Source organism: Hyposmocoma kahamanoa, unplaced genomic scaffold (genome assembly GCF_003589595.1).
Source record: "Hyposmocoma kahamanoa isolate Upper Pololo Valley unplaced genomic scaffold, ASM358959v1 64, whole genome shotgun sequence".
Classification (NCBI taxonomy): domain Eukaryota; kingdom Metazoa; phylum Arthropoda; class Insecta; order Lepidoptera; family Cosmopterigidae; genus Hyposmocoma; species Hyposmocoma kahamanoa.
The window spans coordinates 10,192,501-10,214,530 of NW_020653852.1; the positions used below are offsets into that span (position 1 = coordinate 10,192,501).

General features: G+C 34.0%; 1 protein-coding gene across 1 annotated transcript in view; it reads right to left on the reverse strand.

The window, feature by feature from the left end:
- Window positions 1-21,089, reverse strand: part of LOC113230640 (thrombospondin type-1 domain-containing protein 4-like) — a 179,600-nt gene extending 158,511 nt beyond the window's left edge. The window contains exon 1 of the mRNA XM_026464643.1: window positions 20,857-21,089. Coding sequence (XP_026320428.1) covers window positions 20,857-20,891 — 35 coding nt within the window. The 5' untranslated portion in view covers window positions 20,892-21,089. The remainder of the gene's footprint in view (window positions 1-20,856) is intronic.
- Window positions 21,090-22,030: the final 941 nt, after the last annotated feature.

Sequence of the window (22,030 nt, forward strand, 5' to 3'; positions counted from 1 at the left end):
CACACACACACACACACACACACACACACACACACACACACACACACACACACGTGCACGCACGCACGCACCACATTTCAAATCTTATACAAGCAATTTTTATTGACAAGTAGCCCCAGCATCGGACACTGTAACTATTTTATCTAGTAAATAAATAATAATAAAAAAAAACTTCAGCGCTATGCAACGCGAGTCCATCGCGAAATTATGTTAATGTGTGCATAAAAAAGCCGTGGTAGCCTAATGGTTTGACCTGCGCCCGTCACCTTTAGACATAAATTGTAAATTCCCATGTGCCTGTAATTTCACCAGCACCCTTCAAAACCAAAACGTAGAAATGCACACATTACTGCTTGCCGGCAGGTAAGGTGGCAGTACATCCCTGGATGAACTCTTTTTACACGGAGCTCTACTGCTATGTAATAAAACATTAACTAAAATATTTCATATCTTAGAAAGCTTAATTAAAGTAAGTTAACAGCGCATTATGGACCCTATAAGGCACTCTAAATAATTAAAAGTAATTAGTGCATAAAGTAAACATAATTGTAAGTGACAAAATGAAAAACGTTTCGAAATTGCAATTACATTGATTTTCTTTTTAACTACATGGTTAATTACGTACCCATTAATTTTGAACTTTATTATTTTTTAAGTAAAATTTTAGCAAATCGTACTTATATTTTTTTTAAAGTGTCATTACACAGAAAATATATGTTTTATTGGTGGATCTTTTAACTACTGACAGTATACACATGGCTTAATTTTATGCTCTACTGCTACTAAAGTTGTAATTAATACAAATCCTTTCCGTCGCAAATACTTTTGTTTTGTAAATATTCATCTCGCCTACTTGTGATCTTATACTGATCCCGAAGCCAACCAGTGACAAAGATACAAAGGTGCTTTGTATTAGCTCTGTCGCAAGCGCACGCGACGATTTGGATCATCGAACAGCGATATAGGACACCATTATATAGACTAGAGATAATTACGACAACACTTATGTCGTAACACGTTATATTTCTAGTTGTTAAGGTCATGGGAAACGTAGCTGGGTTACTTTTATACGTAGTTAACATAGCAATGAAAGATATGAATCATTTGGTACCGTCGTTGTTTCCGATTTCCTTACTTTGGGATAGGAGCAACGTATCTGATGTAGTTTAATATTTATTATTAATCGAATAATATCTACGTAATAACATTTTTTATCACACAATGATGGAATAAACAAGTCATGCGCTTGATGGTAAGCGCCACGCCTATGTACAGCAGTTGCAGCGCCACTCAGAATTTTAAATCGCAAAGACCTGAGAGACGCTGCTACTGTGACCGTCACCATGATCTGATAAATCCCTTGTGATTGCATAATTGCACCGGCGCCCCTTCCCTTCAAAACCGTAACGCAGTAATGCTCACATTACGCTAGGCGGCAAATTTAAAAAAAAAGTGAATACCGTGAATCGAACCGGGACCTTCTATATCCAGCACCTACAGTGCCAATCGTTGCACTATGAAATTATTGCTTACTTTACCGCTTGGCGACAGGAATAGGTAATGTGGAAATACTTCCCTGGATTAACACTTTCACAAAGAACTCTACTGCTACTGAAGATTTATTAAGGTGTCTTATTTTATGTAAAGAAGGAGGCAAACGAGCAGACGAGCCACTTCATAGGAGGTGGTCATCGTCGCCAATGGACATTTGCAACATCAGATGAGTTGCCTATGCGTTGCCAGCCTTTGAGAGTCCTGTAAGCACGCTTTTTGAAGAACCCCATGCCATAGCCAAAGGAAATACTTCAGGAGGAAGATCAGTCCACATCTTGCAGGTTCGAGGAAGAAACGAACGAAAGATGTCCACGTGGTCTTACAATGCCAGGCATCTAAGATGTCTTCATTCAAACGTAAAGGTAATAAATCATACATGGCAAGTTTTGAGACATAAACAATCCGAGTCCGAGACTTTATTTGTCACTAGATTCTACCTGTCACTAGGTGTCCACTGTGGAAACGGAAAACCCCCCACCACCTGGTTTCATCATACCTCAAGAGCAACTACCATCAGGTTGCGATCTGTGATGCCCCGATGTCTTTAAATCGACTCCGAACTTAGGTAGGATCCTGCAGAGACACGATGTGTAAATGGGGTTTCAGTGGTGCTAGTCTAACCCAATGTGGCTGCGGTGCCCCAACGCGGTCCATGCAGCACTTACTGTTATGCCCCTTGTGTACATGTACGAGGGAAGATCGCTACGCGGCCACAGATAGCGCAGTCAAACTAGCAACGTACTATTCAGGGTCAATGTAGTCCTAAAATAAAGGAAGTATCGACACGATAAGAAGAAAAAGAAGAAGATCTGAGACTCTCTACATTAAGCACAGAATATTACAAGTGAAACCCACGATTTTTGTAATTTGAGAGACGTAAATAAGTGCAAAATGAAAACTTATAACAATGAAATAAGAATCCTTGAAAAACATCACTGTAAAAGATGTCTCAGTGAAACCTCAAAGGTTTCAGAATGCGTCTCGCAGCAGTCTCCACTAAGTGCATTACTAAATGTTAAACGTTACGTAAGTTGTTTTCAGTGTTCACCCATAGCAACAAGAAACTAAATACCGTAACCGCGCACAACGACGAACGTGCCAAACAAAGTCTATACAACGCACATTCAAAGCACCACTGCTTCACGGTTATTTGGCCTGTCTCTCAGAAGTTAGGTGACACCGATTGTAACTAATAATTTAGGAGATTCTAACATAATAACATCTTTAGAAATATAGTTAGCCTATATAATATATTAGGTTTGTTTGTTATATATATGATTATGTTATTAATACGTTGTTAATTTAATATTTTGTTCCATCTGCCGCATTCGTGAATTTCAATTTTTTTCGATTTCTTCAAAGGTTGACTGGTAGAGAATACTTTTAGCATTAAGTCCGCCTTTTGTACCTTTATGCATAACTGTGAGTGCGGTCTTTCTTATATTGGACAAACGAAGTGATGTATATGTACCCGCGTCAAGGAACATATAGCTGATGTCAAACACTGCCGCGTAAACAAGTCTACAGTCTGCGAGCATGTCATGGATAAACCCACACATTCAATGAAGTTTGACAAACCCCAGATCCTTGCAAAATAAGTCCGTTATCTACCCAGGATGCTGCGAGAGCCATTGAAATGAAAAAAACATCTTAATTTTAACAGGGAAGATGGTTTCTCCGTATCACCAGTTTGGGATACAGTATTTCCTCTCATGAAAAATCCCAAACAAACATAAGACTGCAGTACTAATTAATATGTCTTAATTTGTTCTAATTTTTATTATTAATGAATAATAAATTTAACTTAATAAAACGTAATAATATACAGCGTAAATTGGAATGATCTTTGTAAAACTAAAAATAAGATATATTTAATTAATCACTTTTGTAGCTATAGTGGATAAAATAGGGTTTTTTGCATTAATATTAAACATAACTGGTTGATGACTTTACCACCTCAGTCAACCGTGACCATGGGACCTAAAGGGCCCGAAACGTCGGTTTGTTTGTAAAAACAAACATACGCGATTTAAATCCTGAAAAATAGTTTCATTTCCTTTGTGTAACAATCGCAAAAACATAAGAACTTAATATTTTAATTTACGTTTAAAAATTTATGATTAAGTTAACTAGATTTTGTAAACGATTTTTTTTTATTTACATTGTTATGTTGAAAAGTGACTGCGTCTATTACGTTTACTCGATTTTTTTACATTGTTTGAACGCTTGCCACAGTTAAGGCATATTAAGAAAAATGGTGTCGGGTTTTTTTTTAAATGGCGCTGTCACATTTTGATTCAACGGCTGTATTTTTTTTCTTATAATTTTCGAGAATGTGGGCTGTGAATAAAATGAGTTATATGTGAGCGTACTTTTAACTTTAATTCTTCTCCCGAGTCTCCTGGTGGGCAAAGTTTTACACCACTGACGACTATTGCTTTTACCTTTTATAATCGCACCCACACTATGCGAATTTGTGTCTCCACGATAAAACGTCTAAAATGCTATAATAGCAAACTATGACATAAAAATCATTTATTTATTCGACACACAAAGTCGAATAATTTGAATAATCAAACAAAAAAAAAAACTGTGACGAAATATGGTACACGTTTGTTTACCCGTAGACCGGCTTGGAGTATGTAAAATTAATTTGGTTTTACAATTCTGACGTGAAGTTTAAGTTTAACCTCGATTTGTGAACATTCAAAACATTCTTTGTGGAGAATTCGTTACCTCTATTTTTATGAAACACAACCGCTGAGGGAGGTTTGGCTAAATTTGATCACACTTAAATTGATATTTTCTTTTTTACCTAGAAAAGTAAAACTACATTTTGTCAAAAAGAACTGCCAGAATATATAACGATCGAAAACAATATAGAAAAATTTGCTAAAATGCATTTATTGACAGAGTTTTTAAATTAAAATGGTTTGATATATTTAATAATAAATAAATGACAACATTAAATTAACCAATAATATGAAAACATAAAAAGTAATTAATAATAAATATTTTATGACCTTACCTTGTTACTACTTAGATTATATTATTTTATTTTCTCTATTACTACTTAACCCCGATCTCCTCCAAGTGCATAATAAAGAACGCTACGACCTCTGTCCGGAACAAACAAGCGTAATAAATCTATTGTAACATGTAACATGCCGCTACTGTTGCCAAGCGTGCTTGAAAATGCTTGAACCGTGCACTTGAACTTTGTCTATACTTTGCTGAATATTGGTAGTTATATTGTGTTTATTGTAAATCGGATAAAGGTCATTTGTTTACGTCATTTCTAAAATAGGTATTGTCGGGACCGTTAGTACTCTATGGTACCAGTTGAGGTGTAACTTTTGCTAAAATTCAAAACGCAAAAGGTCGACGAAATATACAACAACATTTGTATACTACAAAGTTTACTTCTCATCATTTTGTATTAAGAGTCTACTACTACTACCTCAGTTCGAATTCAAATGTTTCCGGTACTGAATTGGTTCTAATGCTCGGGTCGAGCGGCATAGACACTGTCTTTATTAAGGAATTATTTTTTTTACAAACGAAATTAAAGCCATTTGAAAAATGTATATCGTATACTGCACGTGTTCTATTTAGTTTAGTTGATATAAAACAAATCATTGGAATATGTAAATCACTCATTGAATGCAGCGGTTTTCTTGTTAAATTTCAAGATAAGTTTCCGTTTTTTTTCTCTCGTGAAAATTTTTAGGAATAGTGTTTTCACACTGTATAGTAAAAAATATCAGTGTTATATTCTCAATTTTACTATATATTTTTCCATAGTGATTGATTTAACACTTTCGCTGTTATGTGGAATCAACCAAAGCTGTTTGAGGTTATTCAACTCTTAACAATATTTTTTGAAGACGATCTAAATAATAAATACCATACAAACCTTCGTAATTTACATTATTTTATTAGTTAGTGAATGAGATTTGATCCGCAACTAAATAAAGAAAGAACATATTAAAACTTTAAAAAAAGAATAGATTGAGCTTCATTAGTTTCTAGGAGACCACATTTTAAAAACCTGAACTTATTTATTACTACGATAGACGATCTGCAATGTTTATAAAAAATACTCTATATTTGAAGTTGTGTGCCGCAAATATTATTTATTTTGGTAGAGTTGTATTTATTATCTACAAGAAAAATTAGTATATTTGTGATTTATTATTATTAATAATTTTAAATCAGTGAATTGCAGCGCCCTGTCGGTTCATGTTTGTACGGGATACATTTTTTTGTTTATGTTTATGATCCAATAAATAAATTGAAAACTAAAAAGCAAATTGCAAAAGTTTAACTACAAAGAAGAAAAACACTGGGACTCTACATTACTCACCAACATAATTGATTAGATTATCATGATAATTATTTATTCGCCAAAGACTTCAATACGTATTTCTTTGTAAATTTCAAACATGTAATAAATACATTCATGTAGTTAGATTACGAAGGATTTCATAGATTCACAAACTCTGTTACAATGTTTATTCTAACTTACTTTAGGTTATTTGGTTAATTCCGTATTTTATGTTATACCTTGTGTATGTATGTATGTATCTGTTCACATTTATGTGGCGTAAATGAAAAAGATAATATTATTTTAATATTCATAATATGACGTAGAAGAAAAGAAAAAAGATAGAAATTTTGCTACCTTTAACCCATCTAACGAGTGGAGGTTCACGTTCTCTACATACCCTAATAGGATACAAGTGTGACGGTACGTTTTATGGAAAACATGTAAGATAGAAGATTTCCAGAAGGCTGGCTATATTTGATCGTCTCGTAGAAGGCTCCGGTGATCACAAGCCTGGCAGTTATTTCCGCCAAAGAATAAGTTTAGCAATTCAAGAGGCGCATGTTGATAGCTTTCTGGGCACGATGGCCCAGGTTACGTACGGCCTTCGATGAAACTTTCCACTTATAAACTTTTCTATTTATAAATTTTAATATTGTGTTATCATTTCGTAACTCGAATAAAACAATTTGAGAGAATATTAGATACCAAAATCTTATTTATATGTTTCTACGTATAACAGATTGTGCATAAGACACTTCTAGTTTTGGTTGATGTTCTATAAACATACCAATTGTATAAAAAACGGAAAAAAAGTTTAACTAGCGACGTTCTGTCAACCTGACATGTCAATGTTCACGGTTTTCTTGATTAATTTGGCATATTTCCAGTTCAGGGTTCCGCGTATTACATACATTAATGCGTATTTGGTTTCAAATATTTCATTTCTGTCGATGTTACACATTTGAGTCAGATCCAATTTTTTTTGAATTATAATTATATTGCACGCTCTATATAACGTACAGGTGACGTAACGATATGAGAGACAGATATTATACATTTATTTTAGCCTCAATTATTTTAGTAGCTGTAGAGTTTTGTGAAAGAGTTCGTCCGGGGAAATACAGCTACCTTACTTATTTCTGCGGCCAAGCAGTAATGTGAGCATTACGGCGTTCCGGTTTGGAATGAAAGGGTGGTCGTGAAATTAGGTACAGGCACATGGGACTTGTCAACTTATGTCTTAGGGTGACGGGCGCAGTGGCAATGCTCCTTAGATCTTTGAAATTTAAAGCTCTGAGTGGCACTACAACTGTTATGGACAGGCGTGTCACGTCACATCAGGCGTACGACTTCTTCGTCCCATCACCTGATATTATAAAAAAATATATTTTTTATCTTACAAATGTTACAAATGTATTCAGAACCCGCGACATGATACAGAAATGCTCTTAACAAAAACGTTTGTGAAACATGTCAATTACCTTTTTGAGAACTAGTAACTAACTAACGTAAGTTAACGATTTCAAGTTTATATAAAGATGTCACACAAACAGGTATTTTTAGGGGCCAATGATACCATTTTTTGCATGCCAATTTATGGTTATAATTTATGAGATTTATATGAAAAACTCTGGTTTGGATATTTTTGGTCTAAGGTCCATTTTTTGTAGCAGTACAGTTATGAAAGGGTTGAAGAACTGGCACCTATTTCTGTCACCAAGCGGTAACGTCAGCACTACTGCGTACTGGTGTTGAAGTGTAAGGGTGCTGGTGGTGAAATTACAGGCACATGGGATTCGTCAACTTATGTCTTCTAACCAGAGACTTTACTAATTATATCTATCTAATTATATCCCGTTCTCCGTCCATAACAATTTCTATAATAACAAAAAGACAATGTCAATTGTGATACTTCATTCGAATCATGCGTCTTAATTTGTTTCAGTATTACTTATTTGAGAGTAATTGTTTCGGATAGATGTTGGACGGAGAACGGCAGTAAACCCCCAAGTACAGATAATCCTTTACATATTTAAATTAAACTTTATACTAGTAACGTTAAGAAGGATCTATAGTCGAAGCGAACTATTGACAAAAGTTAACAATCATTTTAAAATAACTACGCTGCAAACTCTACATAAATTGTAGTAAGAGTATTTGAACCCAAACACTTTACAGCATGTAAAGTATGCTTGCCATAGTATAATGTAACTGGAGCGTTCATAAACTAAACTAGGCGTGTACACATGTAAGTGAGATAGTGAATTTCATTCATACTCTATTACTACTGTTCACACATAATTTTGTAGAGCTAGTGTTACCTAGCAGAGCTAGTTAAGTACCTTCAAGTATGTACAAATAGAAGCTACAATGCATGAATCGGTACGCCAATTATTATGGCAAATAAACACAAAGAACTTAATATATTGGCTATAGTCTTTGGTGCTACAGTGACGTAATTGTAAATATTGACAAAATTTATTTAAGTAGGTTAAAATATCTGTAAGAAGTGTTTATTTATGTTTAAATAAAAATTGGCACAAACATTAAATTATAATTTATTTTTAAAATATACAAAGTTTTATTAATACGTTATATATTTGAAAATAAACAAACTTAAAATAAATCAATTCAAGTCTATTTCCTGTAACATTACAAGAATTGCATCAGTATAGCACAAAATTAGCGATACATTATATTAACATAAGACTAAGAACGTAAGGTGTCAAACACAAAAATTTTGAATCTGACAAACATATCTGACATCGAATAAAAAAATGAATGGAGATCATCGTCTCATGCCTACTCTCTCTTAATTTTTTTTAATAAAAAAGTCAATGTCAAGAAATCAACCAATTAGGTAGCCATTGGTGACATTTGATTGGTTAGCCTCTTGACATTGACATTTTCTTTTTTCGAAATTAAAATTCAAAAATCTCTAGAACGCGGTCAACGACATGCCAACGTTATTGCGTTTATTTTATTAGACAATGTTTATGGTTTGTTTGTTTTATTGTCAAATGGTGTTTAAAATGATGTAATTTCAAATTGTCATTCGTTTAAGTGTCTATTTTATGATGTTGGTCAATATTTGTTTGAATCTTCTCACTAAGGGGTTAAAAACTTTAACCGTTGACATAGCATTACTCATAGTAGCCCACTAGGAGTGCGGACAAACCATCAAATTCGCGCCGGAATCCCAAAATGCAGTGAATTTTTTAAATTTTATTTATTAAACTAATACAGTTGGCATTAATCAAAATTATTTATCATTTTTATAAGATATATAGTCATACATGCCATAGTATACACAAATTTAAAAGATTTTTTGTTTCATTCATACGTAAATTCGAAGCAAAAGTTTTAAGCTTTAAAAATATTATGCAATATTTAAGATTTTTTCTGAGATACTTAAAATTTAATCTATTTATTATAATTATTTCTATAGTATAATTTTCATTTTAGTTTAAATTCCTGGTAAGTGTGATGAAAACATTGTTTGCCACACGGATGGAACTGCAATTATATACTAACGTTTGGACCATTAAAGCTCTCGCCTCGAAATTGCCTGCTTACTACCCTTGTGACAATGCCACAATGCACTGTACTAATTGTGACGGGTTAAACGGTTACGGGTTGTTTGTTTTGAAATTGGCGATTTGCTCGGTGTTCTTTATGAATGTATCTTTTAGTGTTCAGCTTGAACATGTGAATATAGAAATTACTTTATAAATAATTATAATAAATAATTTAGTCTATGTACAGGTGAAGTGCACATGAAGTTTGATTTAAATTCAATACTACACCGTTTCCGATAAGGACAGTCCAATGTGTTCTTGACTGTACAACTTCATTGTATTTTTAATGAATTTTATGACTGAAATTTTCATGACAATGACAAACGTTTTCCATTTAAAAATCTTACTAGTAGATCTACTAGTGATCTTCTAGTAAGATTTTAAATGGAAAGTGTTTGATACACGTGAGTGACAAACATTTTCTATTTAAAACCTTATTAGAAGATCTATTAGTAATCTTCATAAAACAGGTTTTTACTCCTATGTAGATGCTTACAAACATACCTTCTGATAGATATTTTGCGCTTGGCTGTACCTTTATGATCAGTAAGTATTGTAATCTGTGGGTGAGGAGCTGCCCCAAAGCATTTCATATCGCCATACTACACTACATCTAATTTATTTGATTTCTTAAACAAGAGCAGCTGGTACAAGTAAATTCCTTCTTCCTTATGGCCATGCAGATTTTAGTTATGGCGCCACTTGGTAACCTTAACATTGTGAATATAAGTTATTATAACTATGCCTCTTTGCCTATGCAACTTATGTTTAGAGCGTAAATCATAGTCTGTTTTCTGTATAAAGGTATATTGAACGTAATTTCTTTGCGTATTGTTCGCGATTTGATTTGTAATGTTTGCCGACGTTGTAGTAGATGATTTCTATGTAGTGATGCGAAAGAAGGTGGCATCTGTCCGAAGAGAATACGATAGAGTTCGACCAGAGTTCTCAGTGTTCCTAAGGATGAAAGGCCATTGTAATGTTGATATAATTTTTCAGTTCCAGTCCTCGTTGAGAAACTTTCTCAACCGTCTACGATGCTGTTATGCATCATTAGTATGGCCACAGATCGAAAATGTCTTATGTTCTCTTGTCCATGATAAGCCTGTTGTGCCACCTGTGTTCTTGCAACCCTTACTAACAGGAGCCTAGCTGTAATGTAAAGTCAACCTGGCGTTCAGAGATAAATTTCCGATAATTTACTTTCTGGAACTCATTCTCCATGTTCCGATTTCAGAAGTTGTTATTCCACACAATGAAAAACTTATCAGGGCGCGGTTATTTGCACAAGCTGGTTTCAATCTGTTTTATCGGAGCCGACATGTAGTGCAGCGGAGATTTTGTATACATGTTTGGTTAGATAGTAGTTTGATTTATCTATCTGGATTTTAGGAAGTGTTCTCTTGAGGTATCGTTTTTCTAATGGGGCTGACAAGTTTAATAACGATCAAAGGCCCTAAATAAATAAAGAGTAAAAAAAAAGAGTAAAAAAAAGAAAAACGTATAGTGTATTTTTTATCGGGGGACTAAAACGAGCCAGTAAGCACCCGAGGTGATTGCCCAGAGCACTTTTAATTTCGATAGCGAAAAAAAATATTTCAATCGTTTTCACTTTACAACAAAATTATGAACGAAAATTCTGAAGTTTTCGCGGTATTTTTTTTTCGACCAGGCACAGATTCAACACCAGAGGTTACTAGATATGAAACTAAAAAAAATTAATTTAAAAAATGTTGGAAGATCATTATTGCACAAATTTTTGTTGCCTAGTTAGTAAATATTATTTAAGTATTTTTAACGACATTGAGTGTCAGTTTGTAACTTTTTGCTCAATTTGAGACTCGTTTCGATCCTGCAGTCAAACTGTTTAAACAGTTTTATAGGACAGGATATGTCTAGTTAAGTACAATATACTTAACTCGATATAGCTATAAAAACAAATATATACGCGATTTAGATCTGAAAAAATAGTTTAAAATTTGCTTTTCCAAGACATTATTGTTTCAAAAACAATTAACACTTCGATTATTTTATTATTACTCCGACTACCAATTTACAGCGTTTAGAGCCGAAATCCTTGGCCCGTGGGGTCCCAGTACCCTTCATCTGTACAAAATTCTGTCCAAAAAATTAATAGACTGTCTGGGAAACCCAAGGGCCGGCCCTAGCTATACCTTGCCCAACTCATTAGCATAGCAATACAAAGGGGGAACGCTGCCAGCATCTTGGGCACCTTGCCGTGGGGACCCAATTTTATTCATATAATTTAAAAATCCTAGTTTGGCTTGTAAGTATTGGCTTCAGAAACTAAAATGTATAAACATTATAAAATTGCAGATACACAATACAATTAAAATCACTTTCACAACAGAACGTCTGAAAATAGGCCACCCACAGCGCGCAGAAATGACCTTACCGTAGCAATATGAAGTTTATTGTTATTACTAGATTTATTCGCGATCTAAATGTCAAACCGAGAAATTATTCCACCGTAATGCTTTCAAACATGTTTCAAACCAATGTTTCTAACACTACGGTGCAACGATGTTAAAATTTTATAGGTAGATTTGCCTTCTGTTTAAAAAAAATCATTGTTGGTTGTCTGCGTTTACCGTCTTGTGCTTTGTGCTTCGAAAAAATCTTGTAGTGTATGCCGCATTCCAAGTAAAGTTATATAAATTACCAACTGTTTGAATGAAATAATCATCCACATAATTCGCATTAATGCTGCACATAATTCACTTGGCTGTTCCTCAACGATATTCATGAAATATTAAACTAGCATAAATATACAACTTCACAGGTCCTGACGAAGCCCAAATTTTATACTACGACCTGTGACCTAAGGTAATTCAAAATTAACATGTTGTCTACGGGAAATATATTCAAATGTGCAGAAATGTGAAAAAAGAAAATAAGAAAAAAAGGACAAAGTTTCGGTAGGAAATCGATCGATCGAAGTAAAGAAATGTGTGTTCATAAATATATGTGCTAATGCACGTGTGTGTGCAACTAAGAGGATACCAAATTACGAGCCGAATCCTTGCACCTCAGTTTAGACTTCATAGTGTAACATGATCAAGAAAAATGCATGTCTATAACAATATTTAAATCAATGATATAAGCAGATATAATGCGACTGTTGTTACCGTAGCGAATCTGCCTTACAATTTTAAACGCTTATGCAAAGGTTAGGGTTAATTCTGCCATTCAATATCTTCTTTTAATTTTATAATATCTTATCAAGCATTATTATATCAATTATTTAGCTTAAAACTTGGAAATTTTCTGTAAAATTGGTACCAGCGTGTATTGAAAACTGTGAAAAATTCACTATACTCAGAATTTTATCTCTGCAATACAAGCATTTTGGCATTGTAACCACGAGGACCCGATTTCAACCATCTGTGTGCTATTATAGCCCCGCGAACGGACAATTTTGTCAACCTGCAGTTTTAATGCTGTAGTAATGTATACAGGGTCAAGAGCACGTCAAGCTTGACACTTAAGATTTAAATCCAACTCTATGACGCTTGCGATAAGAACAGTCCAAATTACAAAGCTTGACGTGCTCTTGACTGTAGATTACTGCCTTGTCGGTACCTTGAGGAAACAATATCATAAATAAAACACCAGTATAACATTTAATTATTACAGCTCTCCGAATCAAGCTGAAAACACCTTTAAAATAAGTGACTAAGGATTTCCAACAATATACACATCAATTCTTAATTATCTGTCATCGCTAAAGCTTTTTTCCAAGCCTAACATCAGATTACCGTCATTGTACACAGTATTACAAAACATATTGTGAAGGGAGCATTCCCCGAGTGGCATAGAGTACGGCTTATAAAGGAATAGAAGAAATGCATTCACATAGCGCCCTTAATGGCTATTAAACACCGCTGCTGTTTACGAAATTAGTACTATTATCTTGTTCAGACTCTGTTGGTGAGTGTTATGCATCATGGGTAACACGAAGAATAAACATCATCATCTTTTTTATTTATTTGTTTATTTATTTAATCTTTTTGTCATGAGGCATTCTCTACCAGTCAAGCATTGGGCGAAACACAAAGAAAAACAAATGGTTGGTATTACACTTAAAACAGAAAAAAATATCATAAGCCAAAATTTTACAGTTAATTTATATAGTATAAAATAAACATAATATAGCATAAAAATACTTGATATACTTATATAATATACAATAAATATATAATAAATATACCTAATAAATATATAGTATACAGCAAACTTAATATTACTTAATAATATATAAGTATCCACAGCAACATAAAGCAGAGGCTTGATCTCGAAGATTGTCAAAAAGAAAAACTTATGTAGTACACTTATAAACTATTGACATTACTTTTATAGGGTGCCGCAATTAAATGATATTGTCATCATCAATCCATATGTCCCACTGTTGAGCACGGGTCTCTTCTCAAGTGAGGGTTTACGCCGTAGTGGACGCTGGTCCAATGCGGGTTGGGGACTTCACACGTTTTCCGAGAGTTGTGAACCTTCTTCGACATGCAGGCTTCTTTACGGAAAAACGCATGATAAATTTCAAATTAAATTTCCCACAGAAATCCCGAAAACCTGAGAGGTGCGTATCCGGATTCGAACACAACCTCAGCTTGTGAGACCGTAGGTCAAACCATTAGGCTACCACGTCTTTTTAAATTAAATGATATATAACTAATAAAACAATAAAGTGAAATAAACAGGAACATCATGTATATTTTTAAATAGAATAAAAAAAAATAAAAAATGCTAATATAATGGGTTTTGAGCGGCAGATGCAAAGGAAAGTGGGTATGTATTCAACCTACACAGTTACGTGTATGAATTTTCTAATTTTATATCTCTTCTACATCTTTTATTTTAGTGAAGTTGTACAAAATCGCACTAGTGGTGTAATCTGAGATTTTAATAGCAGTAGAGCTCTTGTGAAAGAGTTCGTCCAGGGAAGTATTGCCACCTTACCTGTTTCTGCCGCCAAGCAGTAATGCTTACGTTACTGCGTTTCGGTTTTTGTAGGCTAAGGGTGCTGATAAAATTACAGGCACATGATACTTACCAACCCATGTCTCAGAGTGACAGGCGCAGTGGCAGTGCCCCTCAGATCTTTATGTTTTAAAGCTCTGAGTGGCAATACAATTGTTATGAACAGGCATGACACTTACCATCAGGTGCACGACTTGGTATCATATAAATAAATAAGTAAATAAAAAGTTGCAAAACGACAACTTTTCTGGAGAGTGGTTTAAAGATTTTAACTAGATTAATTAAATTAATGTACTAGATTAAGATAAATTTTTCTAATAAAATAAATTAGATTTTACTAATAAACTTGCGATGTGGCTAACCACATAGTAGGTAGTATTTATAATGATTTTCATATGATCAACATTTAATCTGTATAAATTACTTAGGCTTTCACCACGTAAATATGTGTAAATCGCACACACTCAACATAACGCACACACTCAACATATCCCCGCACTAGGGAAACCCTGTGTCGCAGGTGCCATGGACACACACATAGACAACCACAAATTACACCCAAACTCACGAGAGAAATAAATGTAGGCCATACACATATTTCGCCCGGCCTGGGAATCGAACCCAGGACCTCTGCATGGCAGTCCGGCATGGTAACCGTTCGGTCACGGAGGCAGTTAAATAAAAATGATAAAAGCATTTTTGACATATGATCACATGTGGCTGTATAATACTAGCAAGGACTCGAAATTTAAAACAACTTGATTATCTATTGTTTTCTGGCATTCGACAAAAATACTCTTGGTTTATGTAAATAATGTCATCCATTTTCGGTCTTCCGCTATTTACTTCCTACTAGCTACATTCTCTGTTTAAATTAGTACCATGACAAGTTACGCTGAAGTTACAAAATTTACTTTTTCCATCTAGCATATCCCCATCCAACCCGTCCGCTTCCCAACCAGTTAACTCGTTGCGTTATCATGGTACCATTAATCAACTCTTACACTTAGCCTTTAATAATTATAATTAATAATTTTATCACCTATTCAGACGGCGCCCGCGTCGCGGCGGACATTTTGCTCTTAATAGGATGGGTTTATGAAAGATTAAGAAAATTGTCAGCCTGTCTTAGGAATTTGTGTAAAAACTGCCTAAAGAATAGTGCTTATGATTTGAAAATATACTTCTTCGATTGATATTAATCTATATATATAAAATTAGCTTAATTAGTTTTTTTATGATATCAAGTGACGCGACGAACATGTGCGCCTAATGGTAAGCGACACGCCTATCCATAACAGTTGCAGAGGCAATCAGAGCTTTAAATCACAACGATCTGAGGGGCATTGCCACTGCGCCCGTCACCCTGAGCCATAAGTTGACAAGTCCCATGTGACTATAATTTCACCAGCACCCTTCAAATCTGAATCGCAGTAATGCTCACATTACCGCTTGGCGGCAGAAATTGATAAGGTGGCAGTACTTCTCTGGACGAATTCTTTTACAAGGAGCTCCACTGCTATTAAATTTGAACGTGATTAGAAAATCGGTGAATTATAGAGGTACCAGCTTATATTTAATACGTCTAATCACGATAAAAAGTAGTGCATTTGGGTACTTAGGTTTTTGATAAAAAAGACCAACATCGTTCACCTGTTACTTTTTATCAAATTACAGTGCAGTTTCAAAGCTATCCTATAAGTATTTCTCAAAAGGGTATGTAACCGTGCCAGAACACGTCGATTCGCATCCGGCCGGATCGAAGGAATTTGTCTAAGAGTAGATCTTTGTATGAATAGTTATAACAAACTATTGGAGTAATTTCACATAAAAAACAATTGAATATCAATTCAATAAAAATTAAAAATGTATGTACTAATACCATTGACTTATTTGTAAGTCAATGACTAATGCTAATAACAAGAGATCGAAAGGTACCCGTACTTCTCAATATTTACTATTCCGTACCACGTATGCCTTAGCCCTTACCCTAGTTATTCTGGGCTCGTAAGATGGTAATAGAGTTCCGGTTAGGGCGCCAGTAATAGGGCCTGACATTACTTTATCTCGCCTTTATAACTGTAGATAGCCACTATCTGAATATTACTTTGCAAACTGATATAAATTTACTCATAGAAGCAAATTAACTATATTTCTAAAGCGATTCTATACAATCACGTTAACGGGACTAAATTAATGTAGGTATGTAGTACAATTTTAAGAATCGGCTACCTACGCTACCCATAGCTGTCCATCCTACGCTACACTGTCACTTTTCGGTGATAAAGAAAGCATAATTTCAACGACAGTGCAAGGTTTCATTTTTAATAAATTATTCTATTTTAATATACAATTAATTGGCCAAAATGTAGTATTGAAATTTAAAAACTAAAGTAGTTTCCGAATTGGAAGCGAAGTGACAAAAACATCCCATAAAACGGAGTGTGTATAGTGAGTAGCACAAAATTGAAAGCATTAGTGGGCACAGGAAATGTAATCAATTACCAACAGTGCAATAGGCAATAGACATTGTGCTAGGATGAATTTGGCAATTCAATTCACCTAATGGCAAGGTGTAGCATGTTTTTGTTATTTTCATGGTCTTTATTTGCCACCGAACGAGAAGATTTGTCTATAATCAATCAGTATATGGATAAAGGTTTATAATGATCTCAATCGTCGAGCGAGTCTAATAGATTTAAAAATTCAGAGTAATTACCAACTTTTCCATAACAAAGAAAGAAATCTCATTACATAAGCAACATAACAAGTTTTCAAATAAAACGTATGTAGCCATAATTGACAGATAATCGAATGTCACTTTGCTATAAGGCATTTAATAGTAAAGATATTTGCTACTTTTTACCTTTAGTCCATGTCTTTGGAAGTCATATATATCATGAAATTTGAGTTTTAAATTCTTAATACGTGAACTCTCTGTGCTAGGATTCGTTCCAAAGTAATAGTTTCGGTATCATCCGAAGGTAATTTTGCTTATTTATACCAACTACCTAAGCTTAATGGTTTGACCTACCGCCTCTCAAGCAGAGGCCGTGGTTTCGAATCCGACCTTTGAGTTTCTCGGAATTTATATGCGAAGTTAAATTTGAAATTTACAATGAGCTTTTTGCTGAAGGAAAACATCGTGATGAAATCTGCACGTCGAAGAAGTTTTACAATCCTCGGAAAACGTGTGAAGTTTCAATCAGCATTGGGCCAGTGTGGCGGACTATGGACTAAACCCTGATAGGTGACCCGAGCTTAGCAAGGGGAGTATAAACGGGTTGATGATGAATGAACATACCCATCAACGCAGTTGATTTTCATTTTACGAATACGATCTACACGCAAAATCCTTGATTTATTTAAGTACATTCACCTTTAAAAATAAGTATATTTTTAAGAACACCCAGCAATCTGCCGATTATGGTAATCCAACGTGGTGACACGGAATTCATGCCGCGTCTAGATCTGGATCGCCCACAGCGCCTCCGATCGATGTTCATAAATATTGACCGAGTTGTTGTTACGCACAACTTTAGATGGTTTAATGATGGCCTAATATAGCGTGAAGATTGATTTGTATTTTAGTATGAAAAGAATTGAGAGTTTAATATTAATACGTTTGTTACAATTTAAATGAACTGGGGCCCTACTCTCGAAGTCCGTCAACTTAAAGACGAAACTATCGTCAAACCGCATTGTCATGCAATCCTAGGTCTAGCGCCGCACAGTAGGCTGAAAATCGGCTTTCATAGACTTAGGGACTTTTATTTTAAAGTGTCTTTTTTTGCTGGAATAGATTCGGTTCTGTATTACTATGCTCAAATTTATCAAGCGAGTTAGTTTGGCATGAAAACGGATTAATTACATTTTTTTCCAAAAATATTGTATGGAGCTGATATGAAAAATCATTATACCTCTGGAACCGCAAGGGTAACCGTAATATCCTTACAGACGGTTACGGTACTAATTATTTGCGATTTTTGACATACTTCATATAACGGTAAACACCGCGGATTTTTTTTAAAAAACATAAAAAAAATTTCGGTTACAAGTTTTAATGCGAAACATGAACGTTTTTCATTAGATAACTGTGATTACAATGTATTTCGAATTAAATTTCACGGGAATTCGTCAAAATACCGCGTATTAATTAACTAATAAGCCTAAATAAGTGATATTTCAGAGTAAGGATACGGTTACAAATTATAATTATACTGCTGAGTAATTAAGTTCTAAATGCAAGATTTTCAATAGATTTAGATTTTGCCAGAGCATTTTTTGGAATGCCCTAATAAGCGGCAGATAATTAACATACAATTGCAAATCACTTCACTAATTTTAATGGTCAATAAGCAACAATAAATAGATAGAAAATATGTTTATATGTTTTATATTTAGCATAACATACACTTTTCAACTGCTAACATCTGTAACCTTAAAATATTATAATAGCAAATTTTGCTACCAATCCAGACTTGATGTTACTCTCAAGAGCGAAAACACTTCCTTTAATAACGAAGTGCTACGTGGGGCAGTGGCAACTCGACTGGGCGATAATCTTACTGACGAAGACCGAGTTACCCTAAAATAATTTTGTCGGAGATTCACACGAGCTGTTGAACAGAGATGGACGAAATCCCACCGAAACAGTGACACGTTTAGAAAGCAGTATGCGAATTACCTTCAGGCAAATGTTGATTGGCCAAGCTGTGTGCAAACAAATTTGCTCAATCAAGGTACAAGACTAGAGGAATCAATAGAAGATTTCATCTCTCCAAAACCTTTGACATCATCGTCAGTTACCACGATGATAAAAAGATTGCGAAAACCCTTCGAAGATCTGGGAAACAAACAGAAGAAGAGAAGATCTGACGAACACAAAAATGAAGATTCAAATGAATTGGCCTACTCAGCTGCAGTACTTTTGAAAAAACAAGGCAATGAGGATATTGCGTCCGTTATCGAACATATGCTGAAGAATCTAGAATCAGCTACAAAAATAAATGAAATGTTTATAACCAGATCATACATTTACACCGGAAAAGGCTCTAGGTTTGCTTCTTTCATTAAAGCTAACTAAGGGGCAATACATCGCGTTAAGGGAGACATCACCTCGAGAAGACCTTCTCGTATGGCTGAGTGTGTTGCATCTTGTAGTAAGACGCATAAATATCCTTAGCACGCTGAGGATATTTATGCGTCTTACTACAAAGTGCAACAAGCCAAGCTGCAGTAAACGGCCGTAACTGCGGATTCCGTGGATTTCTTGGAGAGTAGGGTTCCCTGGATTGTAAAACACAGCTAATATAACTACAAATTCAATAATAACGTTTTACTAATTATGTCAGTAAGGTACATAGCTAAATAATTAAATACGTATGAAAGTCGTCAAATAAATTTTACGTTTCTAAAGTTACAGTATCAATCACCTTATAAGTAGTACAGCTATAAAATAAATCTCACAAAACAATAATTTGATCTGTCAGATGACAGCTTTTGGAAATATTTACAATTCCAATGAGATTTTTATAGCGATAAGGCGATGTTGTAAATCATAACAACAATTGAGCCCATGATTTTGACTTTTATAGATGTCGTACTTTAAAAGGGTTATAAAGTGTATAATAAAAGTAAGCTTTTTAGTTTGGGGTGTGTATTAGAGTAATGTTCAATAATGTTTATAGCTTGTTTGTATTAAATTGTGATTATTAAAGACATCATAAAACAAATATAATACATATGGTTATCTATTTGTTATGTCGTTCGTAAAAGTAATTTGAAACAATTTCAAGACAATGTTTTTCATATTTATGTTGCTTATGCTGTACTGTCACATAATAGTCAATTACGATTCTCGTCACACAAAATTTCAAAACTGATAGCTTTTAAGGACGGCAATGTTAAGTCAATTGAAATTACTTTGGTTGTAGTAGTGATGACACTACTACAACATCTATAAATATTTCTATATTTATAGATTTTTTTATTAAAGCTTTTTGTTAACCAATTGTAATGTTTGTATTTAATTGAATCAGAATCTATTATTCCTCAATGCAAGTTCACGGGTTTTCATAATATTTTTGAGAACAAAATCAAAAGTGCTTACTTGTTACAAAAGTAACAAAGAGATTCAAATCAAAAAACTTTACAAACCCATAAAGTAATTAATGAAGTTAGGTCCAGTTTAAAATAGGTGAAATAGCATCAACTTAGCCCAAAACACTGGCAGAACTATGTATTTGCATGAATAGAAGCGTTGAGCTGCAAGCTCTTGGGTCTACCATACTCTATATATTTTTTTCTTAGATACTGTTGAAATTAAAATGAACTAAACGAAAATAGTAAACGAATAAAATTTATAACATTCATACTCACAGTACAAAGAAAAGTACAGATCGATGAAACTTCATTTTGTCACTGTTTTTCACACACCGTACACAAACACAAAATGTTTGGCAACATTGAAGTCACGCACTGTCACTACTGTTTAAAAATATATACTGTGTATGTCAATTGATTGAATTGTTTAAAGGTATAGTTAAACAGGTGCTAGCTAGCCATTTCGCTTATGTCACGCCTGCCATGTTTGTTGTTGCATGTGTCTGGTGGGATGGTTGCAAATCTGAAAAAAAAAAAATGCCTATTAGTGTCTACAACAATATCGACAGTTTTTATACTCTAAATGAAATTTAATATTTTAACATTTTTATTTTTAAATTGTACTTTCTAAGTATCGGTTTTGCTCTGGTATGCGGTTGTTCGCGTTTGTTAATTTTAGTGTTCTTAATCATTAACAGAATATTTGCGAGGATTACTGATGAGCCTCTGTACGTTCTGGTCAAATTACAAGCATTTCGGACTTTTCAACATAAGTCTCAGTGTGACGGGCGCAGTGGCAGTGCCTCTGAGAGGCACTGCATATGTTATGAACAGGTGTATCGCTTACTACCAGGCGCACGACTTGTTCGTCTCGCAATTGGTATCATAAAAAAACCAATTGAATATAAATCAATTTGTTTGGGTTTGTTTATTACGTTTTTTCATGATGAACTACTTTTCATTTAAAGGTCGATAGCTCGAATCTCTGTAGCGACATGTTACATACAAAATACAAAAATACAAAATAATTTATTTACAAATGAACTTGTGCAGGCACATTACAATTTAGTTACGACAAAGAACCAGGTAACACAACTCAATTGTAGCGTATATCGCGTACAGAGAATTTCCTACGATTCCTGCACTAGGCAAAGCCTGTCTCGCAGGTAATCGATAAAAACATTGTTACTGTTTATTATTACTAAAAAGTTTTTTTTTTTTTTTTTAAATTGTACATATTATTAAACACATTATCAAACAAACATATTATCAAAAATTATTATTATTATATAATACATTATTTTATTTTATCTTATCATATTTGTATATTATTATATTAGATTATATATATATATATATATATATATATATATTGTATAATGTATAATATTCATTCTATTCTTAATTCAATACCAATTACCTTATATATACATTTATATAGGATGAGTGC